Source organism: Ogataea haglerorum, assembly GCF_019207285.1.
Source record: "Ogataea haglerorum isolate 81-453-3 chromosome Unknown 81-453-3_NODE_9_length_481884_cov_97.824832, whole genome shotgun sequence".
NCBI classification, from domain to species: Eukaryota; Fungi; Ascomycota; class Pichiomycetes; order Pichiales; family Pichiaceae; genus Ogataea; species Ogataea haglerorum.
In genome coordinates this window covers 180,138-205,407 of record NW_025065159.1, presented here as the reverse complement: position 1 = coordinate 205,407, position 25,270 = coordinate 180,138, and the positions used below count along the sequence as shown (strand labels likewise).

Here is a 25,270-nt window from a genome sequence, read left to right as displayed (position 1 = left end):
AGCCCAATCTTTTTATAGCTAGCAAGTATCCAACCATGTTAGTCCTTTTTGGCAGGCATGATGTTACTAAACAGTCCTTTCGTCGAAAAAGTTCTTGATGGCCGCTGCCCCCGTCCATTTCTTTCGTTTTCCACGCGGTCATCCAATGCATAAGAGATGTCGTATTGGTTTTCAGGGTCGTCGTATATGTTATCATCGACACTCCTGTCGATCAGATATCTCAGCGAATTGAACCAAATGCTGTGTCGCTTTTGGGTAGGACAAGTGATTTTGATTGTCCTGTCTGCAGAGTGAACAAGAATGCTTTTGTGGTACAATCCAGGAGGCAATGGATTGTTATCCTCAACGGATTCGACGCTGCTAATCGCCAGTGCCCGAATTTTATTTTCGGATGGGTCACCAAGAATAGGATTGGCAGCAGACCAGTAGAGCGTAAGGCTGTAAGGATGAATCCAGAAGTACCTCTCGTGTCTGGCCTCAGAGAGTGAAGACAGCGGACCGAGCTTTCTGTAGTATTTGTAAAGATACTCTCCAATGATCGTCTGAGTAATAGCGGCAATCATTTCTTGGTTAGTGAACTTGAACTTACCGGTCGTCTGAACAGTAGACGTTGTGGCATGTCTGGAGAGATTGGTTGTCGAAATGCCGGGCGACAGAGTTTGTCTTTGTTTAACAGCTTCTGCAGACAAGACACTTGGCTCGTCCTCTTCCAAAATGGTCGTAGCTGGTTTCTCCATCTCTTCAACGTCTTTCTTGTGGTTTTTGTACCAGGAGTGGCTTCTGATTAATTTATTGTAGTAGGTGGAAGGAACGACGACGACGTTGGATTCATCCACAGTCCTCGAGACTGTAGTGGCCACAAATTTGGACTCTGGAATGAGCATGTATCCCTTCGATCTACAGATCTGTTTGAGATCGCTATCGAGAACGGGCTTCTTCAAAGTGCCGTGTTCGTCCTCCGGCACAAGCCTAAGCTTAAGTTCGGCAGCTTCGGCAGCGAGATCTTTTGAAGTGATAGGCCGTTTCCTGAGTGCTTCAATCTCTGAGGAGCTCATAAGCTTTAGGCCCAGTTTGCCTGCAGCTTGACTCAGCTCAGCCCTCTTTGGAACTGCTTTAGGATCAACCACGGTCATGCCCAAAGATCTGGCGGCCTCATGAAGCGTTGCAAGATCAATTTTGCTATTTTCCTGAAGCTTCCGCAGCTTGGAAACCTCTATTATCTCCAAGCCATGTGGTTTGGCGAGCTCTTTCAGTTTACGCACGTCCACTCTTTGAGGCTGTCCCTTTTGTCCAACAGGAACAAGCGTGAATCCCAGTTTGGAGGCATACTCCTTCAACTCTTCTTCTTTCAATAAGCGATCCTTGGCCTCAAACGGCTCACTTGGAGCATCGACATAGACAGTTTCACGCGATTGGGCTCCCGAAAGCTGCTCCACCTCCGCTTTCGACAGACAGAGTAGCCCGCTTTTGGTCACAACAGACTTGGCGACCTCGAGAGAAGGAGAGGCCGTTTTCTGCAGTTCCAGCTCTTCTCTGGTGTCGGCCAGTTGTTTTGTTAGCTCTTGCACTTGCTTCTCAATTGTCTGCAGAACACCCGACTTCTCGTTCAACTGCTTTTGACTAAGTACAAGTTCATCTTCCTTTTGCCTTATTTCAGAATCAGGCATCACCACAAGACCGTATTTCGTAGCTTGCGACCTAATGAAATCACTGGTTTCTGCCTCCCTGAGCTGCGCCGACAATGTTACCACCTGTGATCTCAGATTTGACACTTCTTGTTCGAGCTTGGAGAGGACTTTCAGCTGGTTTTCCTTCTTGTCGTTTTCTTCCTTAGCCATTAACACGAAATTTATGCTGGCGGCAGCACTACGCAGAGATTCGACTGTCGGCCTGACAATCTGGTCTTTCTTAGTCTGAGAATCCAGCTTTGCTGCCTCTTGACTACGCTCGCTGATAGAATCCTTCAACTCCTTCAGCTCCTGTTGCAAATTTTCATGCTCCTCACTGTCCAGCACCACCAGAGAATGTTGTTTGGCCAGTTGTGCAACTTGCAATCTTGAAGGATTAGAGAGCCTTTCTGCCTCCGCTGCCCCTAATACGTCGAGCCCAGCAGCAGCAGCAAGCCTGGACACAAAATCTTCTGAGGGATGTGTGACATTATTTTTCAGCGACAAAAGTTCCGTATGCTCCTCTGAATCAAGCAACACACAATTGTGCTTTTGAGCAATCTCCCGGCATTCCTCAATAGATGGCTCAACTTTCCGCTCTTTATACTCTTTTTCACTCACCACTTTGTAGCCAGCTTCGTGGGCTTTTTGGGCTAAGTACGAAATAGGCGGCGAGTCATAGGATGCGGAAATTTTTGCTTGTTGGTCAGCAAGCGATTTGAGCTCATTAAGAGAAGCTCCAATGTGCTGAGGACCAGCTCGTTTCATTTGCTCAACTGGCTCCTCAAACTGAGGGCCAAGAGAGCTAACAATTCCCAAAAGCTCCTGATAGTCTTCCTTCTTAAGGGCAACCATGCCCGACTTATCGACTCTTTCAAGCAGCTCAACCGGGGTAAGCGACCGTTTCGAGGATACAAGAATGCTTTCATAAGACGACTTGGACAAAACAACCAGTCCTCGTTCTGCACACCGTCTTTTCAGGGATTCGACCGTCTCCGCCGATTCAAGTGCCCTTTGCTTGCGCGGAGAAACATTAACACCAGCGGAAGACGACTTTGCCACAAGCAGCTCGTACTCGTTAACAGACAGAGCCTTATAGCCCAATTTGGCAAGCTTGCTGCTAAGGTATGGCAATGTTGGATTTTCCACGGTTTGTTGAAGAGAACGCAAAGCTGAAGCAGCAATTTCAACAGTTCCATCGGCGGCCAGAGCAGCAGAGCGTTTGGTTGGGCTTCCAGAATCGACGCTCTGTTTCATAGGACTGTTCACAGGTGTGCTGACAGCCTTGGTAGCCTCGGTTTGATCAGATGCCAAGACGACCAGGTTCTTCTTTCCTGCCATCTCCTTGATATAAGAAATATCTGGAGAAGCAAGCTTGTCTTCTGCGGCCTTGAGGGCTCCTTTGAATGCCTCAATATCCTGTTGCTGTTCCTTGACCTTAGCAAGGAGTTCTCTGTGTTCCGAAGCCGGCAAAAGAGCCATATTGTGACTCATTGCTCCACTTTGCAGCTGTTCTAATGATAACGCTTGAGTCTCCAGTTTCTTTTCAACCTGCCTCAATTTTTCCTGCACGGCATTTAGTTCCATCGTTCTGGTGTTCAATGCAGCCTTCAGCTTTTCGTGTTCTTCAACAGGAATAGTTGAAAGCCCCAACTCATAGGCCTTTCTGTTGATAAACTCTGCACCGGGATTTTCCAACTGATTTTGGAGTTTCTCGGTCTCAGACTGTACAATCTCGACCTTGCTAGCCTTCCCTTCAAGTGCTTTGAACTCCAGCAAAGGAAGAACTGTAAGACCGGCGTTCTCCAGTTTGTCCTTGTCGACCATCTCGTAGTTGGATCTCTTCACCAGCTCTTCATATTCACTTGTTTTCAGCGGTACCATATCCAGCTCATGACACTTCTGTTTCAGCTGCTCGATTGGAGAGTGGGCGTTGGCGTCATTAGGCAAAGCAACGATGTCGTATCCTGTAGAGGCCTCAATGATCGATTTGTCTGCAGTCTTCTCGCTTGAATCGGGCACAAGCTTCAATCCATGCTTGGAAGCATAATTTTCCAAGTACTTAATCTGCGAGGCCTCCATCTCATCGTAGTCGTCCGAAAGGTTCCCGAGCTCGTTTTCAAGTATTTGCAAATTAGAATATCCCGAGTCCTTGTGTGTGGTATTCAGGCCAATGCTTTTATCAAAGTCGTCCCATCCACCACTTTCGGCGACGGATTGACGTCGGATGGATTTATTCGGTGACTTGTTAGCCTGCTTTCTCTTCAGTTCTTCCTTCTCCGCCTTCATTTTGGCCAGCTCCTGTTCCAGCATGGCAATTTTTCTTTGCGCTTTTTGTAGGCTGTCTGGGTCAGAGAGAAGCATCATATTTGGTGATATTTCACGAATTGGAGACAATGAAGGGTCGATCAGCGACGATTGGTCGTACTTCTCGAGCTCAGCGTTCTCGTCATTAGCAGGAAGCAGGCTTAATCGTTTATTCTCAGCGGCCGATAACTGGTGCACTTTTTGGTGCAGTTCGTCGTTTTCATCGTTCAGATCAGAATTACGTTGTTTCAGCTCCTTTATTGTGGCATTCAACTGCGATAGTTTGGCTGTGGTCTCCTTTTCTAGAGCTGACTGCTTTTCCTGATAAAATTCAAGCTGCGTCCGTAAGTTTTCCAGCTCTGCATCTGTAGAGGCCTTATCCTTGTTCGTTTTGTCGTACATCAGCTGCAACTTGACTGACTGGTCTCGCAGGTCGCTAAGCTGCGTTTCGAGTTCCCAAATTCGATCACCGGAATTCTCCTCCTTTTCGCTCAGATTCTTGTTCAACACCTGCAAATTACGTAGCTGCTGGGACGCCTGGATGTATTTATCTTGCAGTTCAGATAACTGTGCCTTCAATTGTGTGTTTTCATGGTTGAGACGACGCGATTCCACTAAGAGACCGTCGCTCAGGTCACTCAAAAAATCAACACCCGATAGTGGACGCCGTTCAGAAAGCGATTGCGCCCCGAGACCTAAACTGTCACGCTATATGGTTAGCTTGTGGAGAGCGTGATACTTACTTTCCTTCCTCTCGTAGCTGGATCCGGCTCGACCGTACCAGAGTCGGAATTTTTCCCCAGCCGTTGCTGGAGATCTTTGAATTGGTTCTTCAGCTCACTGGCAGACGGCTTGCCTTTAGACAAGTTTTTCTTGGACGACATAGTCTCGTCGTCTGATCTGATGTTTGTTTATAGCAAAATAATGGATTCAATGAATAAACCTTACACCGAAAAATAGGAAGTCGATATTTGCAATGGTGAGTACTTGGATTCAAAGCACTAACAACAGCTCAAACTGAAGAAGTTACAGAAAGAGCAGGCCAGCAAGCCCGTCTCTCAGTCTATCCCAGTGGCATATATCCGTGCTAAGAAGGATTTACAGGAGTACGAGGAGATACCTGGAATAAGCATCAAATATGACGAAGCAAATCCAATGAGAATCGACCTGGAGGTCTGTCCCAACGAGGGACTCTACCAAGGTGGAAAATTCAAGTTTGTCTGCGAAGTGCCAGAAGACTATCCTAATCGAGCTCCAGAATTCAAATGCTTGCAAAAAATATACCATCCTAACATCGATCTGGAGGGCCATGTCTGTCTCAACATACTGCGGAACGACTGGAAACCAACGCTGACTCTGCAGTTGGTGTTTGCCGGAATTCTACACCTGTTCTTACAGCCAAACGCCAACGATCCCCTAAACAAGGATGCTGCCAACGACTTGTCTAAGTACCCTGCCCAGTTTAAGAGGCATGTTCTCAACGCAATGGCGGGAGGATACGTGGGCGACGAAAAATTCGACAAAGTGGTAGACTACCCAGACAGAAGATACTTGTAAGGTAAAAGTTAAGCGGTACTTACGTATTCATCGTTATATAAAGTCTCGTTGATTAGCATGCGTTTACTCCTGAATATCGCCCGTCGAAATAAATCCATGCCCGCTGACCGCGCCGCTGCCCGACACAAGCGGCGTGAAACCATTGTGAGCAGATATGTGGTCGTCGTAAGAAGGATGGGCATCACTGGCGTTCTTGATAATCGTCATAGAAGAGTGCTCGACTAGACCTGCCCCGCCGTTATTGCTGACAGTCTGCTTCAACTCCGGGGTCTTGTTGAGGTCCTTCTGGTTGTACTTGTCAGCGTAGGAGTACGGCGTTCTGCTGAAAGAGGTGAACGACTTTGTTGGGATTGTCGTTCCCTGGAGCTTAACAAAACATCTGGAAGCGGTATTGAGGTTGAGAATACACTTTGGAGTCATCTTGCTTATCAGGCAAGGATATGCCACGCTTTTATATCATACTTGCTCACGCCAAATTGACCACGGGGATACGGGGCGTGCGCCCCGTGCAGCCGAATTTTAAAAAAATGGTGTCAATACCTGCACCCCGGACGGCATTCTTTATTAGGTAATTGTATCGGAAATACGGGGGTCCATTACAGGAACATTGTGGAATCATCGAGCAATCTAAATGGTTCATTCCCTCTCCGGTATTCCACCGGGTTATCGACAAAATACGCTTCACGCCACGCTTCCATTGTGGCTGAGTCATAGGGACCATAAATTTCGTTCTGTCCGGGCCATCGATAATACCACAGCTCGGCACTTGGGTCCTCTCTTTTTCGTTTGCGCTCGGAAGCCGGGGCAGTGGGCAATTTCCGCATTAGTTCCTCTCTCGTCACTTCGTAAATCTCTGCAAAGCCATCTTCTAAAACCTCAATTGCGCTCATCACCTGCGAAATTTGCTCTCGTACGCGTTTTTCGTCCTCCTTCTGACCTTTTTTTTTTAGCCTTCTTGCCTCACCGTTTAGCCGTTGTAGTAGTTCTACCACACTTTCTGCCGGCTCCATCAGCTCAGAAAGTTGTCCTATAACCTCATTCACATTAGCAGACCGCAATCGCCGAGCCTTTTGGTCTTTCAGTTTCCGTCTCTCCTCGTCCTGTCGCATTTCAGCCGCACGAGCCTTCTGGATGTCTTCCTTTTTCACATCATTTAGCCAGTCCTCGTCTTCGCTTTCTTCCTTCGTCCGCACGTAGTTGCCATCTTGATCAAACACCCCTTCCTCCGTCTCTTGCTTAAGGTTGAATGCTTCGATTTTGACCTCCTGATCGTCTTCCTCCGCTACACTCTCATTAGAGTCGAGCTCCAGTTCTTGGCCAAAGGTATCCATGTCCATCGTCTTTCCCCCGTCATTTTCGCTGTCTGAGTCGGACCCGTAAACATCTGTTTTGACCTGTCTCAGTCTGCGTCGTCTTTTTAAATCGGACATAAATCAAAAAAATATTCATCGCGATGCCGTGCGAACAAAAAGACATAGATTTCGATTCGCTGCTGAACCTAGAAAACCAGTACTACCAGGAAGGGTTTCTTGAAGGGCAACTGGAAGGGTCGAAGCAACAGTTTTTGGAAGGAAAGCAGATCGGCATTCAGACCGGTTTCCAGCGTCTTCTAGTTCTTGGCCAGTATAAAGCACTAGTCGCAATATGGATCGATCAAACACAGCAGAAAATCGACGCCGGTGCCACAACGGATGACAAGGGTAAACCAAGACAGTTCTCCAAACTATTACAGAGTCTAACCGAGCTGCAAATGCTTATTGACACTCTCTTTGAGAATGGTCGAGCACAGGTTACGAATAATGATTCCGACGTTGAAAAATACGAGAACGTTCTCAAGCGAGCTCGTGCCAAAATGAGATCTGTTTGCCCCATTTTTGGGGAAAACTACAATGACATCGAGGAGATCGCAATGAAGGTGGGAGGAACAATACAAACAGAGCAGAAAGATGAATGGTGAAACTAGTCTATCAGGAAATTTTCTATTTCAAACCCCACGTCGTCCGAGAACTTCTTGATAACGCTCCAGTTGACGTTGCATTTCCATTTGGTGCCGCCTCCGATGGTGTCGCCTAGTTTTAGTTTCATGACAGATTTGAGTGTCGAAAGCGTGGCAAGTTCCGATAAAAGCTCTACGTCGTTCAATAGAGGCTCGTCGCAGTTCTCGTCGTATATTGCGTGCAAGATTGCTAGCAATCTTTCAAGCGTGAACGCCTGTGGGGAAAGCATCCGGGACGACAGCTGGTCGCTTGGTTTGGTGCTTTTCTTTTTGGAATGGCGAACTTTCCTGTTCGAGCGCGCTTCTCTCTGTTTGGAGAACAGAATTAGATCGTATTTGGGGTCATCGTAAGATGCAAGGTACGATGCAATCAAAATGTACTTGGTTTTCTTAGGCAGGTCGCTTGACGGAATGTCTGCACTGGCAAGGTCGTCCAAGAGGCCTTGTTCGCTTTGCAACAATGACTTATTCCGCTGAAATGTAGTGAGCACGTCGTTGGTGCCGTTCTGTATGCGTCCGAGCTCATTGACCGGGTTGATGAAGACTGGCCACAGCTTTGCCAGTACAGGGACCATGAGCCCAATATCTGAGCCAAAATATGATGTGTAAGTGTCTAGTATGATGTCAAGAAACTGTCGAGCAAATGATCTGAACTGATGGGGAGGAAGAAACGGTGAATCTGAATCAGTTATCCAGTCAAGCAAGATGTCTTTGATCTGGTCAATGGAATAGCAGGTAAAGGCGATGGTAGGCAGTGCGAGGGTTTGAAGATTGAGGGAGTCACTGCGATTTACCACGTAGACAAACGTGAATAAGTCAAGAGCTGGACTCTGCTCATGAGCTTTCGACAGTGCTATGCAGAGCTCTGAGGAGTTTTCATTTGGAAGCAATCTCTCCACTCGATCAAGCACAAACACGACAGGGGGGTGTCGTGTGCCGTCAGACATGGTAGTGTATATGTGTTCGATCTGTTTCAGCACCTCCACAAAAGTTCCAAGTCCATCGCACTTACTGATCATTTCGGCTGACTGTTGGACATTAATATCGAGCAAGTTGATCAAATTGCGCAAAATCGTGTGCAAGATTGTTTTGCGCGTGAGACAGTATTCACATTGGATTTCTGAAAACAATATTTGCCTATTTCGCTGCAAATGTCCAAAGTACTTGCGCAGAGTGTATGTCTTGCCCGAGGAAGAAGGGCCTTCGACCAGCATCGACGGTGCCATGGAGCCATATTCCGGATTTGCGTATGCTGCAAGAAGATCCAGCTGGTCGGATCGGAACCGGCAATCGACGGGCGAAGCTGTTGTGTCCATTTATCTCAAATATGACGCTCTAGTATTTAGAGCTCGATCCTGAATAATTTCCAGAAATTAAAATTCTAATTATCATTTCTTTAGGCAACCGTTTGAAAGTGGGCTCTGGAATCAATTTGCTAGCTACGCTAAACCTCAAGCCTGACGGTTAATACGATGTCAGAGAGTTCACGCCTTCTGCCTCCTCCATATTTCCAGTCGGAGGAAGAGCCTCCTGAATATGAGTACACATTTGAGAAACCGAAGGAGCCCGTGGAGTCTGATAGCTTCGAGGAATCGTTCAAGATCGCGTCGCCAAAATACCAGGACAAGGTGTTTACCCTAATTTTCTTTGCTACACTGGTGCTATTTGGCCTGTTGGCCGGCCACAGCATAAAGAACATCAAGAACCACGAATACATACTTCAAATCCAGGCCGCGGCAAATCCGTCTTTGTGGCCACTCGTGACCTCGGCCTTTGTGATTCCGATCGTTTGCTCCGTGGTACTGCTGGTACTCGTGTGGGCGTATCCGCTCTTTTTTGTCCTTGCCGGTTACTTCCTCCTCCCGCTAGTGATGTTTGGGCTCGCCACCAGTATGTTCGCAACAGGAAAACCGGGAGCGGCAGGAATGTTTCTCATTTTGGGGTTCTTCCAGATTTGGTACCTGGCGTCGATCAGGAGAAACTTAAGCTTCACTAGCTTGGTGTTCCGCATCATCATAGAGACCATGGCCGATTATCCCTCGACGCTGGTGGTTTCATGCTTGAGCTCTATTATTTCAGGCATATGCTCTCTGGTTTTCTTTGTGCTCGCCGGACTCATCGCTTACGACCGCCTCAAACAAGACGATGCCAACTGCCCACACGAAGACGGCAATGACGTTTGTGTGTCCAACACCACCCTTGCAGTCGAGTTATTCACGCTCTTCACTGGCTGTTACATATTTGAGGTTCTCGAAAATCTCACTCATGTGACCATCAGTGGGATCTACGGCTCGTGGTATTTCTTCCACCGGTCTGTAGTGAAGCCGCGCAACCCTGCTTGGGGATCGTTCAAAAGAGCCATCACATATTCTTTTGGAAGCATCTGTTTCGGATCCATAATTGTGCCGATCACGCGCACGATCAGACAGATCATCACCTTTGGAAAGGAAAAGGTGATCAACAGACAATACGGCCGCGATGAGGAAGAGCAAAATGGACTACTCTTCTGTGCTCTGATTTGTCTATTTTCCATCCTCGAATGGCTTGCAGATCAGGTAGAGTTCTGGGTGAAGTGGTTCAACAAATTCGCCTTTTCATATCTTGCACTCTACGGAAAGGACTATCTGTCGTCGTCCAAAGACACTTACGAGCTGCTGAGATTCAGAGGCCTGCTAGTTTTAGTGACAGACTGCTTGGTGGAGTCGACCTTGACGTTGTACTCGATCCTGGTCTCCTTGACGAGCGGTGGCGTGTTCTACCTACTTTACAAAACGACAGCGTTGTTTGATCGTCTACCTAAGGAGTTTGTGATTTTGGCATTCATCGTGCAGCTGCTCTTGGGCTTATTCATCGCCAAGGTGACGCTCAACTCGTTTAATTCGGGCTTCATCACGTTCCTGATCGCGCTATGCATTAATCCAGAGGTCTTTGAGCAGAACTACCACGACTACTACGTCAAGCTCACTAATTATTATCCAGAGATCAGCCATACGCTGAAGACTCCATTTCCGGACTATGTATAAAATAAATCTTTTTATAATGGAAAAATTCAGCGATTGGAGAGATAAGGGTACGGGGATCTCTCCCTTTATGCCCATACCACCCGCCAACAGCTCTGTGCTGGTGAAATATGTGTTGGGTCCAATCTGGGCGCTTTTGAAGATAGTTCCCTCGGTATTTCTGTTCTTGTTGTCGTCTCTCTGCTGGCCAGTTGGATTTCTCTTCAGGCCGGTTCTGAGACTGTTGTTGCTGGTTTTGTTTAATGTTAGCGAGATCGAGTTTCTGGCTGACGGAGTCAAGAAGTCCAACACCAAGCAGATTGACTCAAGGCGGCCCGACAAAGGCCAATTGGTGTTTGTCAACTTCTCTTCTCCGTTGGACTGTCTCGTCCTGTACCTAGTCAGCAAATCAAACAACTGCAGTTTCCTCACCGCAGATAGCAGGGGCAATCTTAGGAAACTAAACGGGTTGTTGGAAACCTTCAGCTTTGCCCTGGCCCAGCCCCAACTCACCTACCAATCTGCAGCCCCGGTGGACCTATTCAAATTGAAGAACAGTGTTGTCTTTGTCCTAGCGGAAGGCACAACAACCAACAACAGGAGCGTTCTTGCGTTTCCCCCGATTGACCTGGCCACCGTGTACTCCGCATACAGGAACACTTTTGAGTATAAGGCTATAAGCATAAAAGTGCTGCCTCCCTCATTGGTGACCACTCCTATACCACGGTCAACAGTCTCGTATCTCTACTCTCATCTGAGTCATCTCAAGTGGGATGTGAACTTTCGGCTGAAGAGCTTTGATCTCGGGGATCTAAAGCCAGCCACCATCAGGGAGAAGTTGTCCAACTACGGATCTCTGAAATTGACCGGCCCGGATCTTGACGTCGCCAAAAAACTCTCCTTCATTTCGGCCTATAATAAAACCAGTAGACGTCTATAATACTCTATTTAGTGAGACCCGGTTTGGGAGGCACAAACTCTCCAGACGGATATTTCAAAACAGCAGCGTTCGTGTAGTCACTTCTCCTGGTTCCTCCAGCCCTGCCAACTCTCAAGTATAGTTTCTGCTCCTGTGAATGGTCGGAAGCGTACCCCAGCAGCTCCCCAAACCGGTCATTTTCGGCAGCAAGGGCCTCCAGGCTTACAGAGCTATTCGGACCATTGTACCACTCCACGTCGTTGACGATGAGTGAGTACCGGTTCAGCTTGTCGTGTGGCGAGATGAACTCTCCGTTAATCATTATCGGATTGTCCCGTTCGCGAATCTGCCAGGAAACACTGGAGTTCGAGCGCTCGTACCCCAGAAATTCCGGAGGCTTGATTTCTCCTGACGGATCCGACCGTCTCAATGATCTGTCGGTCTCCTCGATCGACGCAAGTCCCCACCGCGAGACTCCGTTCACCAACAGACCGAGCAAGACGCCCTGGAACAACATCGCGGTCATCCCCTTGGTGTTGGTTCCTGGAATAAGGAGCAGAGCCAGGATGTAGTGGTGGATTCTGAGGTTCAGACCAGAAAGGTTTCCCAGCACCACCAGAGCTCCGATGAATCCAAGGTACAGCTTGAAGTACATGCGGAACTTGCCCGCCTTCCACAAGTGGTATGCCTGGACAACCACGCCGACAGCGATGATCGCGACGATGCCCAGGGTTGCAAAGATCGACCCTGGCTGTGTAAGGATGTCTGTTATGGTGAGACGGTCTACTGGGAGCCTGTCGAATGTGACGTTGTTGAGCATGCCGACCCAGAACAGTGGATACCAAATCAGTGCTTTGCAGATAGGTGACGATGGGCGACTCAGGGTTGTTTGGCAGGCGGCTTTCCAGACGACATAGAGGATGAAGCACAGTGGCAGCAGTCTCTCGAAACCGAGCGATATGAGCGTGGCCAGAGACTCCGGGTCCTGAGCCTTCACCACGAGTGGTGGATCGAATGTGAGAATGATTGTCCAGAATCCGCTGATGCAGACGGTCCAAAAGGCCAGGCTTCCGTTGGTCGACATATAAATAACCGGCAAACCCAGCAGGATGTTGATAAAGGCGACAAGCACTCGTGGATCGTAGCAGTTGTGGCATTTTGGAGTCTTGACAAACTGGTAGGATGCCGGGAAAAAGCTGTCAAAACCTATGGATCCGTCTTTAGCAGGAAACTCCGGCTGCGGTCCGACGAATCTGATTTTAGCGCAGCCGCCAAAAAAGGGCGAGACTAAGCCGGCATGGACGGCTGCCCCACACGGGTAGGAGTCCGCACGGTAGGGATAAGAGAGGACATCGTTTTCGGGAGTTTCAGCCCTGCCTCCACCGATGGTGAAACTTCGGTACTTGATATTCTGATCTCCAACCGGAATTGAAGAGTACGTGATAGATTCCGAATCGCACAGCGCCGGACACCGCAGAACAACTTCTCTGTTATCGAAAGGTGCGCATTTAGCTCCTGCAAGCCCGCATCTCTGATTCTTGCCCTTCCATATCGAAGATTCTCCGCGACAGGAGATACTGATGATATCCATTGATTTGCCCGAAGCCTCATCTTGATAAGTTGGCTGCTCAGTCAAATAGGACGAAAGGGCCTGCTGTAGTATCACAAGCCAAAAGGCGTAGTACAGAATGATGAAGGGGAGCTTGATTTTGGTGGGAAAGGAGCTGGATATTCGGTACGGGAAGTTCTCGAACTGCCGGGCATAGGGGCTCTTGATCTCAGGCGGACCATCCACCGGGTGTGCCGGACCGTGCCACAGGCCCTCTAGGAAGGCTTTAACCTTGGATTTCGGAGAGCTTAGGGGACCCCCGTTGCTGAGCTCCGAGAACTGGCTCTCTCGCTCCGCGGATTCCTGCAAACTGTTGGAGCGGGATTTGACTATTCTGTGCAGCTCTATGTCGTCGGGTATGACGAACTCCGAGTCTGAAGAAACCATGCGAAAAAGAGAAGGAGTTATAAAACAGAGTGCAGAATACCGGAGGATCTTTTTACAGACAGGATGAAAAACTGCACAGCCGTTATAATTTAGGGTAGCAAGCGATGATAATGAGGGTGCCAAGTAGAGAGCACCGAAAAAGGACGCCCAAGCCCAATATCATTCGAGAGCATACGGTCCTATCACATACCATCTACTGAGCCATTTTAGGACGCATTTTCGCTTCCTTGACAACATGTGCCATGCCATGTGTTTTTCTCGACGATTATATGCATGACACATTTAGATAATTTTCCAATTAAAATATTTTCATTTATTTCCAATGAGTGCTGTAGCTGGATCACATAAAGACAACGAGCTCCTGGATTTCGAGAGAACCCGTTCGGCCACTCCGGCTCCTGAAGAGTACGACGACCTCCGCATCGCTGGCTACGAGCCTCTGGTTACTCCCGCTCTTCTTCAGCAGGAGGTGCCTCCAACAAAAGCGTCCCTTGCTGCGGTCATCAAGGGAAGAAAAGAGGCCAGCGCAGTGGTGAAACAGCAGGACGACCGTCTGCTGGTTGTTGTTGGACCTTGTTCCCTCCACGACCCAGTGGCTGCTATGGACTACTGCAGACGGTTGAAGAAACTGTCTGATGAGCTTTCTGGGGAACTGGTGGTGATCATGCGTGCCTACCTTGAAAAGCCCCGCACCACTGTGGGGTGGAAAGGGCTGATCAACGATCCAGACCTCGATACCACTTTCAACATCAACAAGGGTCTCAAGATCTCGAGAAAGTTGTTTGTGGAACTGACCAACGAGGGAATGCCTATTGGCTCCGAGATGCTCGACACTATCTCCCCGCAGTTCCTCGCCGACCTCCTGTCCTTTGGCGCTATTGGCGCCCGCACCACGGAGTCGCAGCTCCACAGAGAGCTGGCTTCTGGCTTGTCCTTCCCTATTGGTTTCAAGAACGGTACCGACGGCTCTCTGGACGTGGCGATCGACGCTATTCAGGCCGCTGGCTCTCCCCACCACTTCATGGGTGTCACAAAGCACGGCCTCGCTGCTATCACGACCACCAAGGGAAACGACAACTGCTTTATTATTCTGAGAGGTGGCAAGAGGGGCACCAACTACGACGAGGCATCTGTTGCCGAAGCCAAGTCGAAGCTTCCTCCAGGAGGAGTTCTGATGGTGGATTGCTCTCACGGAAACTCCAACAAAGACTACAGAAACCAGCCAAAGGTGTCGAAGGAGGTGGCGAGACAGATCGCCAAAGGTGAGGATAAGATCATCGGAGTCATGATCGAGTCCCACATCAACGAGGGCAAACAGTCGATTCCTAAGAACAAGGCCGAGCTTAAATACGGCGTGTCTGTCACGGACGGCTGCGTGTCATGGGAAACCACCGTGCAGATGCTCACGGAGCTGGCCGAGGCCGTCAAGAGTCGCCGGGCCCTTAAATAGACTTTGTACACGACTATAAATTTTCCACTTTTTCATAGAATTAGTTAGTCATTTTGCGCGCATTAATATCGAGCAATGGCGAAAGAGGTTGTCCATGTGATCGATCTTGAAAGCGGGAACCTGCGCTCGCTCCAGAACGCCATCGAGCACCTGGGCTATGAGGTGGAGTTTATTAGACGTCTAGAAAACGGCTCTTTGATGCATGTCCAGAAGCTGATTCTCCCTGGAGTTGGCAATTTTGGCCATTTCGTTCGTGAGCTGCGTGTGCGCGGCTTTGTGGAGCCTCTGATGGAGTACATAGACAGTGGCCGCCCGCTTATGGGTATCTGCGTTGGGCTACAGACTCTCTTCAGACGGTCAGAAGAGAGTCCAGAAGTACAGGGTCTGGGGCTTGTGGACCTTGATTTGACCCGGTTCGACGACTCAGACAAGTCTGTACCTGAGATTGGGTGGAACTGTGTCCGTGTTCTGGGGTCAGAGGACGGCAAGACGCTGTACGCCATGGATCCGGGCTCTAGGTTCTATTTTGTCCATTCTTACGCAGGAATCGTTAGCAGCGAGGATATCGACCGGTTGCAAAACGAGGGATGGACCTTGGCTGTGGCTACGTACGGGTCGGAGACCTTTATTGCAGCCGTGGTGAAGAACAATATTTTTGCTACGCAGTTCCACCCAGAAAAGTCAGGAATTGCTGGTCTCCGACTTATCGAGTCGTTTCTGAAGCAGGAAAAGAACACAACTATTGTCAACAAGGCGATTGACGAGGTTGAGAAGACCCCCACGGGCCTCACGCGCCGTGTGATTGCTTGTTTGGATGTCAGAACTAACGATAACGGCGATCTCGTTGTCACCAAGGGAGACCAGTACGATGTTCGAGAAAAAAGCAACGGAGGAGACGTGCGGAACTTGGGAAAACCGGTGGAGATGGCCGAGAAATATTATCGCCAAGGCGCAGACGAGGTGACGTTCCTCAATATCACGTCGTTCAGAAACTCCCCCGTGAAAGACGCTCCTATGCTCGAAGTGCTCAGACTGGCAGCCAAGACCTGTTTTGTTCCTCTCACAGTTGGAGGAGGAATCAAGGATGTGGTTGACCCCGACGGGACTCGCATACCAGCTCTGGACGTGGCCAGTCTGTATTTTCGTGCTGGAGCAGACAAGGTTTCGATAGGCTCAGACGCAGTCAGCGCTGCCGAGAACTTCTATGCCAACGGCAGTAAGTGCACCGGTACAACCCCAATAGAGACGATTTCCAAAGCGTATGGAATTCAGGCTGTCGTGATTTCTGTCGACCCAAAGCGAAAGTACGTTGCCGATCCTGAAAAGTGCAGCTACAACTGCATTGAGACGAAATTCCCAGGGCCGCTCGGAGAAAAATACTGCTATTACCAGGTGACTTCGCAGGGAGGCCGTAAAGTCCATCAGCTGGGCGCATACGAGCTTTGCCAGGCCTGCGAAAAACTGGGAGCTGGAGAGGTGCTGCTCAACTGCATAGATAAGGACGGAACGAATTCCGGTTATGACTTCGAGCTGATAAACCAGATCAAGAGCGCAGTGTCGATTCCCGTGATAGCTTCCAGTGGAGCAGGAAGACCGGAGCACTTCGAGCAAGTTTTCAAAAATACGTCCGTGGACGCTGCTTTGGGAGCAGGCATGTTCCACCGCGGCGAGTACACTGTCAGACAGGTCAAGGAGTACATGAGAGAACACGGTCTGTGTGTGCGCTTAGACGAGCAGATGGAATGATCAGGAACAGCCAATGATGCTTGTAAATTACATAATATGATACATCTATTCTAAAGACTTCTCAAACTCCTCTATTTTCTCTGCTCTTTTTTCGGCCTCCTCTTCCGAGAGCTTTGTACCGGCGCTGACGCTAAACTGTCCGCCACAGCCCACTAGCACGATGTTGTGGTCTCTGGTGGCGGTGTTGTTGATTCTGGTAGGTCTGGAAACGTCCTCGTCCAAGTTTCCGAGTCCAAGCGCATAGGTGTCCGCAAATCCCCACGAGAAAGCGATACCATCCTCAGTGACAGCAATAGAGTGATGAGAGCCGGCAGCAACAGCCTTGCATTTAGGAAGAGTGGTTAGTTTCGTGGCAACAGGCAGAGATCTCACGTTGCCGTGTTCGTCGGTGATGACACCATCTTTTGGGAGCTTATCCTTCTCAATACCGATTTCTTTCATGTCGAATCGACCAAAAGTGTAAACGTCGCCAGAAGATGACAGAGCCAACGAGTGGTGTTCTCCTCCTGTCACATACACAATGTCCTTACCCGTCAGCTCTTCGATCTCGGTTGGCTTCGAAACAACAGCCCCGTCCTCAATATCAACGTGGATACCACACTGACCGTATTGGTTGAGTCCCCAGCTCAGAACCCTACCATCAGCGGTTATTGCGAAGGAATGGAATTCTCCTGAGCCAATGGCTTTGACATTTTTCAGTCCAAACGAGCGTGGCTCCAGAGACGTCATTCTAGTTCTCTCCAAAATCTTTCTTCCCAGTTGGTACTGCTGTCCGTTACCCCATGCATACACGACTCCCTTCGTGTCCAGACCCAACAAATGGTCTTTTCCGGCAGCCAATTGGACGATGTTCTCGAAATCTGGGATTTTCACCGGACTTCGTTGGATCTTGACGTCTCGGTTGAATCCAAGAATGCCCTCGTTGCATCGAAATGTTCCCCAAGCGTAAACTTCGCCTGTCTCGTACAAAGCAGCAGACAGGTTGTCGGTAGCGGCTAGCTGTACAATTTTTTTGTCCTTTGGCAAACCCTCGACGACAGCAGGAGTCGATTCCAAAGGATTCAACTCGCCGTCTTCGTCCTCACTGTCGGCATCGGCATCTTTTAGCTGCTCGGCACCAGGCTTGGTGGTGTCTCTTCCCAGAACGCCCGAATCGTTTCCTCCCCACGACCAGACTTGATTCGTGTGATCCAGGGCAAGAGTGTGCATCCCTCCCACAGCAAAATCAACAATCCCCACCTCTTCTTTCTTCAGAAAAGGGTTCAGTCTCGGCCTCTTGACCTCTTTGGTGCTGGCGGCTGGCCCAAGACCGAGCTCGCACATAGATCCAGAACCCCACACAAAGACATCGAGCAAATCAGTTTTAGGGGCTGGAATCGTGTTGATTGTCTTCAATTTCGACGCTCTCAAGGCTTGGAAAGAGTGTGACGTCTTCGCCCTTTTGGCATCGATTGGACCTTCCGACGAAGCACGTTTGGTTCCATTAACGTGTGTCTCGCTTGATCTTTTGAGGGCCACCATAATGAATATAAAACGAGAAACTAGGAAAAAAAACCGAGATCAAATGATAGTTCTTCTGCCATGGCAAATTCGTTTTCCTATTTCCTGATTAAATTTTTTTTCGAATTTTTTTAAATAATTCTCACTTCCTCATCATGGGAAAGATCAGTACCAAGGATGCTAAAGACAAGATGCGGCACAAGCCGCTGTATAAAGATATCACAGAGACAGGCCATTTGAAAGTTGGAAAACGCTCGAAGCACGAAAAGACAGGCGAGGACGATGCAGAAGATGATTTTGTCCTAGATGCTGCTGCCTCTAGAAAGGTGCTGAAGCTCGCGAGAGAGCAGCAGGAGGAGATTGCCCTCGAGGAAAACCGTTTACAAGTGTCTGAGAAGCCGAGGTTTCAAATGATTGCGCACGAATCTGACGATTCGGACGATGACGTAGTCTACGAAGAGATGTCCGACGATGGTGAAAACGAATACTACGACGAGGACATCGAGGAAGTAGACGAGGAAGACGTGAAATTGTTTGAGTCTTACTTCAAATCGGACAATAATGCATTTGGCAGCTTCAATCTTGCTGACAAAGTCATGGCCAAGCTACAGGAAACCCAACAGCAGAAGACGGAACAGACAGAGAGACCCCAAGACAAAGTCTTCCTTCCACCAAGAGTCATAGAGGCCTATGAAAAGGTTGGACAGAGTCTACATGTATGGAGACATGGGAAGCTGCCTAAACTCTTTAAAGTGCTTCCCAGCATCAAGAATTGGGAGGATCTGATTTTTGTGACGAATCCTGAAGCATGGACTCCGCAGGTGACGTACGAGGCCACCAGACTGTTTGTGTCTAACCTGACCGCTAATAAAGCAGAGAGGTTTGTTAATCTGGTTCTTTATCCGAAAGTCAGACAAGATATCGAGGAAAGCGACGATCACAAGCTGAATTATCATCTTTATCGTTCGTTAAAAAAATCGTTATATAAGCCTGCCGCATTTTTCCGTGGATTCCTGTTCCCATTGATTGAAGACGGATGCACAACAAGAGAGGCAATGATCGTGGGGTCAATCCTAACCAAGTGTTCGATTCCTGTCCAACACTCTGCTGTGGCGCTTTCGTGGTTATTGCAAAAAGACTTCAACCCAGCAACCACCGTGTTCATCCGAATTCTAATCGAGAAAAAGTACGCCTTACCATACCAGACCATCGACGACCTAGTGTTTTATTTCATGCGCTTCCGTGTGATCACAGAAGAAACAAGAAATGACATCATACTTGATGACGACACTGAAATTGCTGAGCAAAGAAGGCTCAGAGACGCGTCTCCAATGCCGCTTGTCTGGCATAAGGCGTTTTTGGCATTCGCACAACGGTACAAAAACGACATCACTGAGGATCAGCGCGATTTCCTCATGGAAGTTGTCAGACAACGGGGTCACCGAGAGATTGGACCGGAAATCAGACGCGAATTACGTGCAGGAAAGGAGAGATCCACGGCCACCGTCAAGAAGGACAAGGAGGACGACATCATGTCATTTTTCTAGTCATTTTTTTATCCTCATAATCAACCCTAATAAATAGTGTCGAATAGATGAATTCCTCGCCTTGCTGATCGTACAGTGGAAGATGTCTGTAACCTTGTTTCAAGTAATCGAGCTTGCACGTGTGTGTTCCAATAAGTTTTTCGGAGCCCTCGCTAGCGCACTTCACCAGGAACCGCAGGAAAACGTAATCAATGTCGTTTGTGAGATATGTTGCCGAGCAGCTCTGATTCCAGACAGGATTAAATCCGTTTTGAGGTACTGGAGCTGTCCTGAACACAACAGAGGGTTCTGCGAGTTTGATCAATTGCTCAACGAGAGATTTTTGGTGAGTTGAGGACTCCGTTTTCAATACCGTTCCCAGCTTTCCAGTCGTGGAGCTGACATTCGCGTCCAAAACCTCTGCACAATAAATTTCCAGCTCTAAGAAGGGATCAAAAAAATCCGATTTGATATCCTTTGGCTTGGGAAGTTGTTGTCCGGAAATGAGCTCAATGTTAATGCGCCTACTCTGCTCAAATTTCAAGCAGCCCAATGGGTCGATATTCTGCAACTTTGGGTTTCTGATCCGCAGACAAGAGGGTTTGAGGACGTATCCGGAGCTGGAGCCTATATTAAAAAGCGTCTCGTTGATCTGCTGTCCCACATCATAAACCTGCCAGTTCGTTGCAACTAATTGGCATCCCAGTTCCCAAAAAAAGAACGGATTGAAATTATTCGAACTGAAGCGATAGATTGATGGATAAATTCTCATGAGAAACCTCCTGTTGTGTTTGACAATAGCAGAAAACTTAGCCTCCTCCCTTGCCATTTTGACTAGCGCCTTGTCACTGAAGGAAAAACAGTGGTTGAATGTTTTGGACTCGGGAAGCGAGAAATTGCGAAATTTGGTTCCAATAACATAAATCCCGAGGTTGCCCAGCTCCTGAGAGATCTTGACGGTTTTTCTTTTCTTGGGAACAATCTTTGTGATTGTACTATTGTCTTCGCTAAACGAAGACAACGACGAAGACATACTGTCAAAGCTTCCAGTCTCACCGGTAGACTTCTTCACTTTCACTAGTATCTTATGTTTCAATTGCTCGGGCGATGGCAGTGTTTCGAAGGGCGATTTGACCGGATATTCTAGCAGGCGGTCTTGTAGAATATCTTTGAGGATCTTGGCAGCTTGAAGCTGATTTTCAGCATTGCAACGAACCTCCAGCGATAAAATAACAGGATATGGGGACGTGATGAAAGAGTACTTGCCAATTGTCTCCACCACGAGCTGAAATTCAATGGAGCTGGAGAATGTGCGGCCGTGAGTAACCACTGGTCCTCTTTCGCCATCCCAGAGGTCTATCTCGATGCAACGGCAGCCTCGTTGTAATGCTCTAATGTAGCCTTCAATGGATGCAGTTCCATTAACTTGCCTTCCTAATAAATATGTATTGTGCGATGAGGAGATAAAATACTCATTGAGCGGGTATGAGTAATCCTCTTGGATATTGGCGTAAGGTTTTGAATATGAGCTGGTGAGAAAACTAACAAATTCGTCGTATTCTAGGTAGTGTTTTGTTTTGGAGAAGCGATGAAATATCTGCTTCGCCTGCGAGTAGGAGATATTTTCTTTTTGTACTTCGACGAGGAAACTGCAAAATTCCTCGAAGGACAATCTCCCGGGCGTGATCCGAACTTGTTGATCAAATATGGCTCTCAACTCCTTGCGGTCTCGGAGTAAACTGACAAATTTCTTGAAATCTTGGAAATTTAGGTGACCTTTTGCTTCCGAGTCAGCCTTGCGGAAAAGATTCTCGAGATACTCTGGACTTGCGTGGACATGAAGCTTGGACACTAATTTGAGGACACCATCGAACGAGAGATGCTCGCTTTCGGAGTTTTTGTTGTTCCAGTGCAAGTCAGTGAACAATTCACTGATACTATCCATCTGCCGTTTGAAATATACGAGGTTGCGCAAAGTGGTAACAAAAGTATCGTATTCATGTTTGCCGGGAGCAATCATGTGCAAGACTTTGATATTATTTGACTTGGAATCCTTGTAGTAGATAATCGTTATCCATAAATCTTCGTAATCGGATGACACTTTAAACTCCTCCCTGTAATTCTTGGCCTCAAAGCCGGTTCTGATCGCCTTGATCTTGTCGATCTCCAGAAATGACGAGGCCTTGTTATTCCAGATCAGATGATTGTTGTCCAAGTTCAAGCGGAAACACCGTTTGACTTTCTTTTTATGGGTCACTCTTAGCATCTCAATTCCCTGGTCGATGAGTTCTCGCGGAATTGACTTCTTGTCCAACGGGGTTGTGAAAGTCTCCTCCTCGTGGTACTCTAATTTCGGGTGCGATCTGTGCTCTGTCGTTGGATCAGGTTTCGTGTCGGTATCTGTTTCATCAGAACTAGAGCGCGATATCCTTCGAACTCGCGTAAGTATGCCCATCAAACCTTTTTTGTCGTCACTGTGGTCGCTAAAGGAATCGCTGCTGTCACTCTTTTTCCGCGAAAACCCCAGCCTGTGGAGGCCCTTGTGAGAGGAATCCGAAGGAGAGGAAGGCAGAGGAATGTGTGCCAGGTCCGAGTCCTGAGACTCCGGCGGCGACTTATTGCGCAGCACCAGCAGCCGCTCTGACAACAACGACTTCACCGGGCCAGAGCTATTTGGCACCGAGAACGATGTGGACAAGGGCGCACCTGTCATCTGGGGAATATTTAGAGCTTAAAAGGCAAGAAATCAAAAAAATAAAATCAAGACGTGGTGTAGAGATGGCAGGCCCCGTGGGCCGGTGTTTCTATTTTGGGCTGCTGCTAAATTTCTTTGGCAGGCCTAGCCCGCGATTAGTAAAAATAGCGCAAGGGAATATTTGGTCGCCGTGTGAACGCGCAATGACATCACGCGAGAATTTTATTTTCAGTGGCCTGGCAAAGGAGTAAAAGTTTAATATATCCGTTAGACGAAAGGCTAGGCTTATTTTAAACTTTTGTAGGGCTCTTTCTTTTTTTTTCGCCTTTGAAATTATATTTAGCAAAGTGACGCATCAGATTATACTAGATCCCGTCCTATATATCGAAGATCGTATGAGCTACTGCTTCATATGTCTTCTCTGAGCAATACGCCAAACCACGTTTCCACGAAGGGTAAACAAACAAACGATATAGATTATTTTTCGGAATTCTTGGAGTTGTCAACTCAGTCAAAGCAGAACCCACCCTCCATGCCCTTGGCACCCGTGAGTGGAAACCACAAACACTCCGTCAATGACCACCAAAAATGTGCCAATTCGATATCCTCGCTTACCTCAGACTCTACGCTCGTCGACTCCGCCAGCGATGTGGCACACCCTTCTGATGGGCGAAATCTCTCCATCGCCAGCACCGAAACCTTGTTCGAACCCTCCCAGCTGATGTCGCTGAAAATAAACGAGGAGGAGGAAGAAGACGAGGAGGAGAAGCACAAGTCACAGTCACAGTCACAGTCACAGTCACAGTCACAGCAGCCCACGCCGGTGAAGGCCAAATGCCACCGTTCAACAAAAAGCGAGGCTTTTCAGATGTCCAGGTTTTCTCCTAGCCAGCAAAAGTTCAACTTAAAAGAAGCCTCAGCAAGCACAACAGATATAGTGGACGGACGCACGTCAACAAGTGCTAACGGTTCTACAAGTACACTGCCGCCAGCATTCACGCTAAAAAAATTTCTTTCCAACACAGAGCCGGGCTCCCCAAGACCAAGCAGGTTCAAGGATGTCAAATACCCGCTACCAAAAGGTTGCTCCTTAATTTCTCCTGAGGAGTCCTTTAGACACATTGAGAATTTTCAAGGCGTCGTGAGCGAAGATGGATTACCTAATATATTGGTTGTTGACGTCAGACCTTTCCAAGACTATTGCAAATCGCACATCGTCGGCGCAGTCAACTTGTGCCTGCCCTCCACACTACTAAAAAGAGCTACATTCACTTTGGACAGGTGCATAGCGACCCTCACGTCGGACGAAAAAACACTGTTCCTCAACTACTTGAAAAGAGACAGAGATAATTTACCTGTCTTAATTTTCTACGATAATTCCACGGATTCGACCCAGTCCGCCTCGCTCTCTGTGAGCAATCTGGCAGCCAAGTTCGCCTCGTCTGCCACATGGAGCGCACCCATATATGTGCTGAAAGGGGGATTTTCCAAGTTTCAGGAACAGTATCCTTCCCATGTTGAGTCTGGCACGTCTGCTTCCAAGCCTAAAGTCATGATGATACCCAGCCCAGAAAAAGTTTCTCCACCACCCAAAGTCACTGTTACGCTTCCATCCCCGTCGTCCTCCAACTCCCCCAACACAGCGTCCGCAAAGAAACAACGCTTCTTCAACGACAAGTCTCCTATTTCTCACGGCCTCACTCACTTTATGCTCCCAGACACCGCTAGCAAGCCATTTTTCAAATCAAGACAACATGAGGAATTTCTGACCGCCAGACCCGACATGTCCATGCATCTTTCGACTAACATCACGTCTCCCGACTTGAAGATTCTTCCAACTTGGCTCAGTAACGTCATCGGCTCAGACTCAGGGGCATCGGTCTTGTCACATAAATTTAGCGAATTGCAATCTCAGGAAGTCGAGCGTCTCAATCAGGCTCTTTCAAGGCACTCTAGCGTGACGACGCCAAGCCCCGAGACCCCGTGCTTTTCAGCTGGAGTGGAGCTGGGCAGAAAAAATCGTTACAAGGATATATTTCCTTACGAGCACGCCAGAGTTAAGATTCAAAAATATGACGCTGATGACGAGGAGTTGGACCAAGACGAGTCCTATATCAACGCCTCATATTTGAGCTATCCTGGCTCGCAGCTGCGCTACATTGCAGCTCAGGGACCTTTGGAAGAAACTATAGGAGACTTTTGGAAGGTCATCTTTGACCATAAAGTGCCACTTATCCTGTCCCTAACTGCCCAAAAAGAGAATGAAGTTGAGAAGTGTGCCCCTTATTGGCTTTCAGGCACATACTCTTCAAACGGTATATTCATCAAGGTTGATCAACTGGAGGAAATCACTGACTTCAAGCTCACAGATAAGTCACAGTGCGAGACGGTCGCCAGAAGACTACGGCTGAAAATTGGCAACAAGCCAGAACACGAGGTGATCCAGATCCAAATACTTTCGTGGCCAGATTACGGAGCGTTGATAAGCTCCTGTGATCTAATATCCCTTGTGGCTTTCAAGAGATACGTTCTCTCTCGCACACAGACGGAAGCAGCCCCAGTCATGGTCCACTGCTCAGCAGGGTGTGGTCGGACGGGCTGTTTCTGCACGATCGACTCGGTTATCGACGTCATGGTGAACAATCCCGAAAAAGGCAACGAGGACACCGATGTGGTGTACGAAGTCATATCGAATTTCAGATCTCAAAGAGTGTCGATGGTTCAAAACCTGAGGCAGTACATTTTGATCTACGACACCATATTGATGTTCAAAAAACTGCAGTATGGCGCAGCCTTTGGCGAAGATCGGTTTATCTACAATTGGAGCGCCCACAAGTATGATATTCTTGACCATTTCTTTGCCGACAAAGATTGTGAGCGCCAGCAGCATAAATAGAGTAATCTTATTTATT

At 48.2% G+C, this 25,270-nt stretch overlaps 15 protein-coding genes across 15 annotated transcripts; 8 read left to right on the top strand and 7 right to left on the bottom strand.

The window, feature by feature from the left end:
- Positions 1-38: 38 nt before the first annotated feature.
- Positions 39-4,858, bottom strand: KL911_003434 (uncharacterized protein; the record flags this gene model as incomplete). Its single annotated transcript, XM_043198614.1, has 2 exons — positions 39-4,611; positions 4,824-4,858. 2 exons carry the CDS (start codon positions 4,856-4,858, stop codon positions 39-41), a joined length of 4,608 nt encoding a protein of 1,535 aa, XP_043053765.1.
- A 92-nt stretch (positions 4,859-4,950) lies between these two features.
- KL911_003433 (uncharacterized protein) lies at positions 4,951-5,531 on the top strand (the record flags this gene model as incomplete). The annotated part of the gene is made up of 2 exons (XM_043198613.1): positions 4,951-4,957; positions 5,047-5,531. 2 exons carry the CDS (start codon positions 4,951-4,953, stop codon positions 5,529-5,531), a joined length of 492 nt encoding a protein of 163 aa, XP_043053764.1.
- A 63-nt stretch (positions 5,532-5,594) lies between these two features.
- Positions 5,595-5,951, bottom strand: KL911_003432 (uncharacterized protein; the record flags this gene model as incomplete). The annotated part of the gene is made up of 1 exon (XM_043198612.1): positions 5,595-5,951. One exon carries the CDS (start codon positions 5,949-5,951, stop codon positions 5,595-5,597), a length of 357 nt encoding a protein of 118 aa, XP_043053763.1.
- Positions 5,952-6,127: 176 nt separating this feature from the next.
- KL911_003431 (uncharacterized protein) lies at positions 6,128-6,862 on the bottom strand (the record flags this gene model as incomplete). Its single annotated transcript, XM_043198611.1, has 1 exon — positions 6,128-6,862. One exon carries the CDS (start codon positions 6,860-6,862, stop codon positions 6,128-6,130), a length of 735 nt encoding a protein of 244 aa, XP_043053762.1.
- A 122-nt stretch (positions 6,863-6,984) lies between these two features.
- KL911_003430 (uncharacterized protein) lies at positions 6,985-7,488 on the top strand (the record flags this gene model as incomplete). The annotated part of the gene is made up of 1 exon (XM_043198610.1): positions 6,985-7,488. The coding sequence occupies one exon, from the start codon at positions 6,985-6,987 to the stop codon at positions 7,486-7,488; it is 504 nt and encodes a 167-aa protein (XP_043053761.1).
- Positions 7,489-7,490: 2 nt separating this feature from the next.
- On the bottom strand, positions 7,491-8,843 carry KL911_003429 (uncharacterized protein; the record flags this gene model as incomplete). Its single annotated transcript, XM_043198608.1, has 1 exon — positions 7,491-8,843. The coding sequence occupies one exon, from the start codon at positions 8,841-8,843 to the stop codon at positions 7,491-7,493; it is 1,353 nt and encodes a 450-aa protein (XP_043053760.1).
- A 156-nt stretch (positions 8,844-8,999) lies between these two features.
- KL911_003428 (uncharacterized protein) lies at positions 9,000-10,550 on the top strand (the record flags this gene model as incomplete). The annotated part of the gene is made up of 1 exon (XM_043198607.1): positions 9,000-10,550. One exon carries the CDS (start codon positions 9,000-9,002, stop codon positions 10,548-10,550), a length of 1,551 nt encoding a protein of 516 aa, XP_043053759.1.
- A 16-nt stretch (positions 10,551-10,566) lies between these two features.
- KL911_003427 (uncharacterized protein) lies at positions 10,567-11,466 on the top strand (the record flags this gene model as incomplete). The annotated part of the gene is made up of 1 exon (XM_043198606.1): positions 10,567-11,466. One exon carries the CDS (start codon positions 10,567-10,569, stop codon positions 11,464-11,466), a length of 900 nt encoding a protein of 299 aa, XP_043053758.1.
- A 4-nt stretch (positions 11,467-11,470) lies between these two features.
- On the bottom strand, positions 11,471-13,441 carry KL911_003426 (uncharacterized protein; the record flags this gene model as incomplete). The annotated part of the gene is made up of 1 exon (XM_043198605.1): positions 11,471-13,441. One exon carries the CDS (start codon positions 13,439-13,441, stop codon positions 11,471-11,473), a length of 1,971 nt encoding a protein of 656 aa, XP_043053757.1.
- Positions 13,442-13,763: 322 nt separating this feature from the next.
- KL911_003425 (uncharacterized protein) lies at positions 13,764-14,891 on the top strand (the record flags this gene model as incomplete). The annotated part of the gene is made up of 1 exon (XM_043198604.1): positions 13,764-14,891. One exon carries the CDS (start codon positions 13,764-13,766, stop codon positions 14,889-14,891), a length of 1,128 nt encoding a protein of 375 aa, XP_043053756.1.
- A 75-nt stretch (positions 14,892-14,966) lies between these two features.
- Positions 14,967-16,637, top strand: KL911_003424 (uncharacterized protein; the record flags this gene model as incomplete). Its single annotated transcript, XM_043198603.1, has 1 exon — positions 14,967-16,637. One exon carries the CDS (start codon positions 14,967-14,969, stop codon positions 16,635-16,637), a length of 1,671 nt encoding a protein of 556 aa, XP_043053755.1.
- A 45-nt stretch (positions 16,638-16,682) lies between these two features.
- KL911_003423 (uncharacterized protein) lies at positions 16,683-18,158 on the bottom strand (the record flags this gene model as incomplete). The annotated part of the gene is made up of 1 exon (XM_043198602.1): positions 16,683-18,158. The coding sequence occupies one exon, from the start codon at positions 18,156-18,158 to the stop codon at positions 16,683-16,685; it is 1,476 nt and encodes a 491-aa protein (XP_043053754.1).
- A 134-nt stretch (positions 18,159-18,292) lies between these two features.
- On the top strand, positions 18,293-19,407 carry KL911_003422 (uncharacterized protein; the record flags this gene model as incomplete). The annotated part of the gene is made up of 2 exons (XM_043198601.1): positions 18,293-18,981; positions 19,170-19,407. The coding sequence occupies 2 exons, from the start codon at positions 18,293-18,295 to the stop codon at positions 19,405-19,407; spliced, it is 927 nt and encodes a 308-aa protein (XP_043053753.1).
- Positions 19,408-19,667: 260 nt separating this feature from the next.
- Positions 19,668-22,376, bottom strand: KL911_003421 (uncharacterized protein; the record flags this gene model as incomplete). The annotated part of the gene is made up of 1 exon (XM_043198600.1): positions 19,668-22,376. One exon carries the CDS (start codon positions 22,374-22,376, stop codon positions 19,668-19,670), a length of 2,709 nt encoding a protein of 902 aa, XP_043053752.1.
- A 394-nt stretch (positions 22,377-22,770) lies between these two features.
- KL911_003420 (uncharacterized protein) lies at positions 22,771-25,254 on the top strand (the record flags this gene model as incomplete). Its single annotated transcript, XM_043198599.1, has 1 exon — positions 22,771-25,254. The coding sequence occupies one exon, from the start codon at positions 22,771-22,773 to the stop codon at positions 25,252-25,254; it is 2,484 nt and encodes an 827-aa protein (XP_043053751.1).
- Positions 25,255-25,270: the final 16 nt, after the last annotated feature.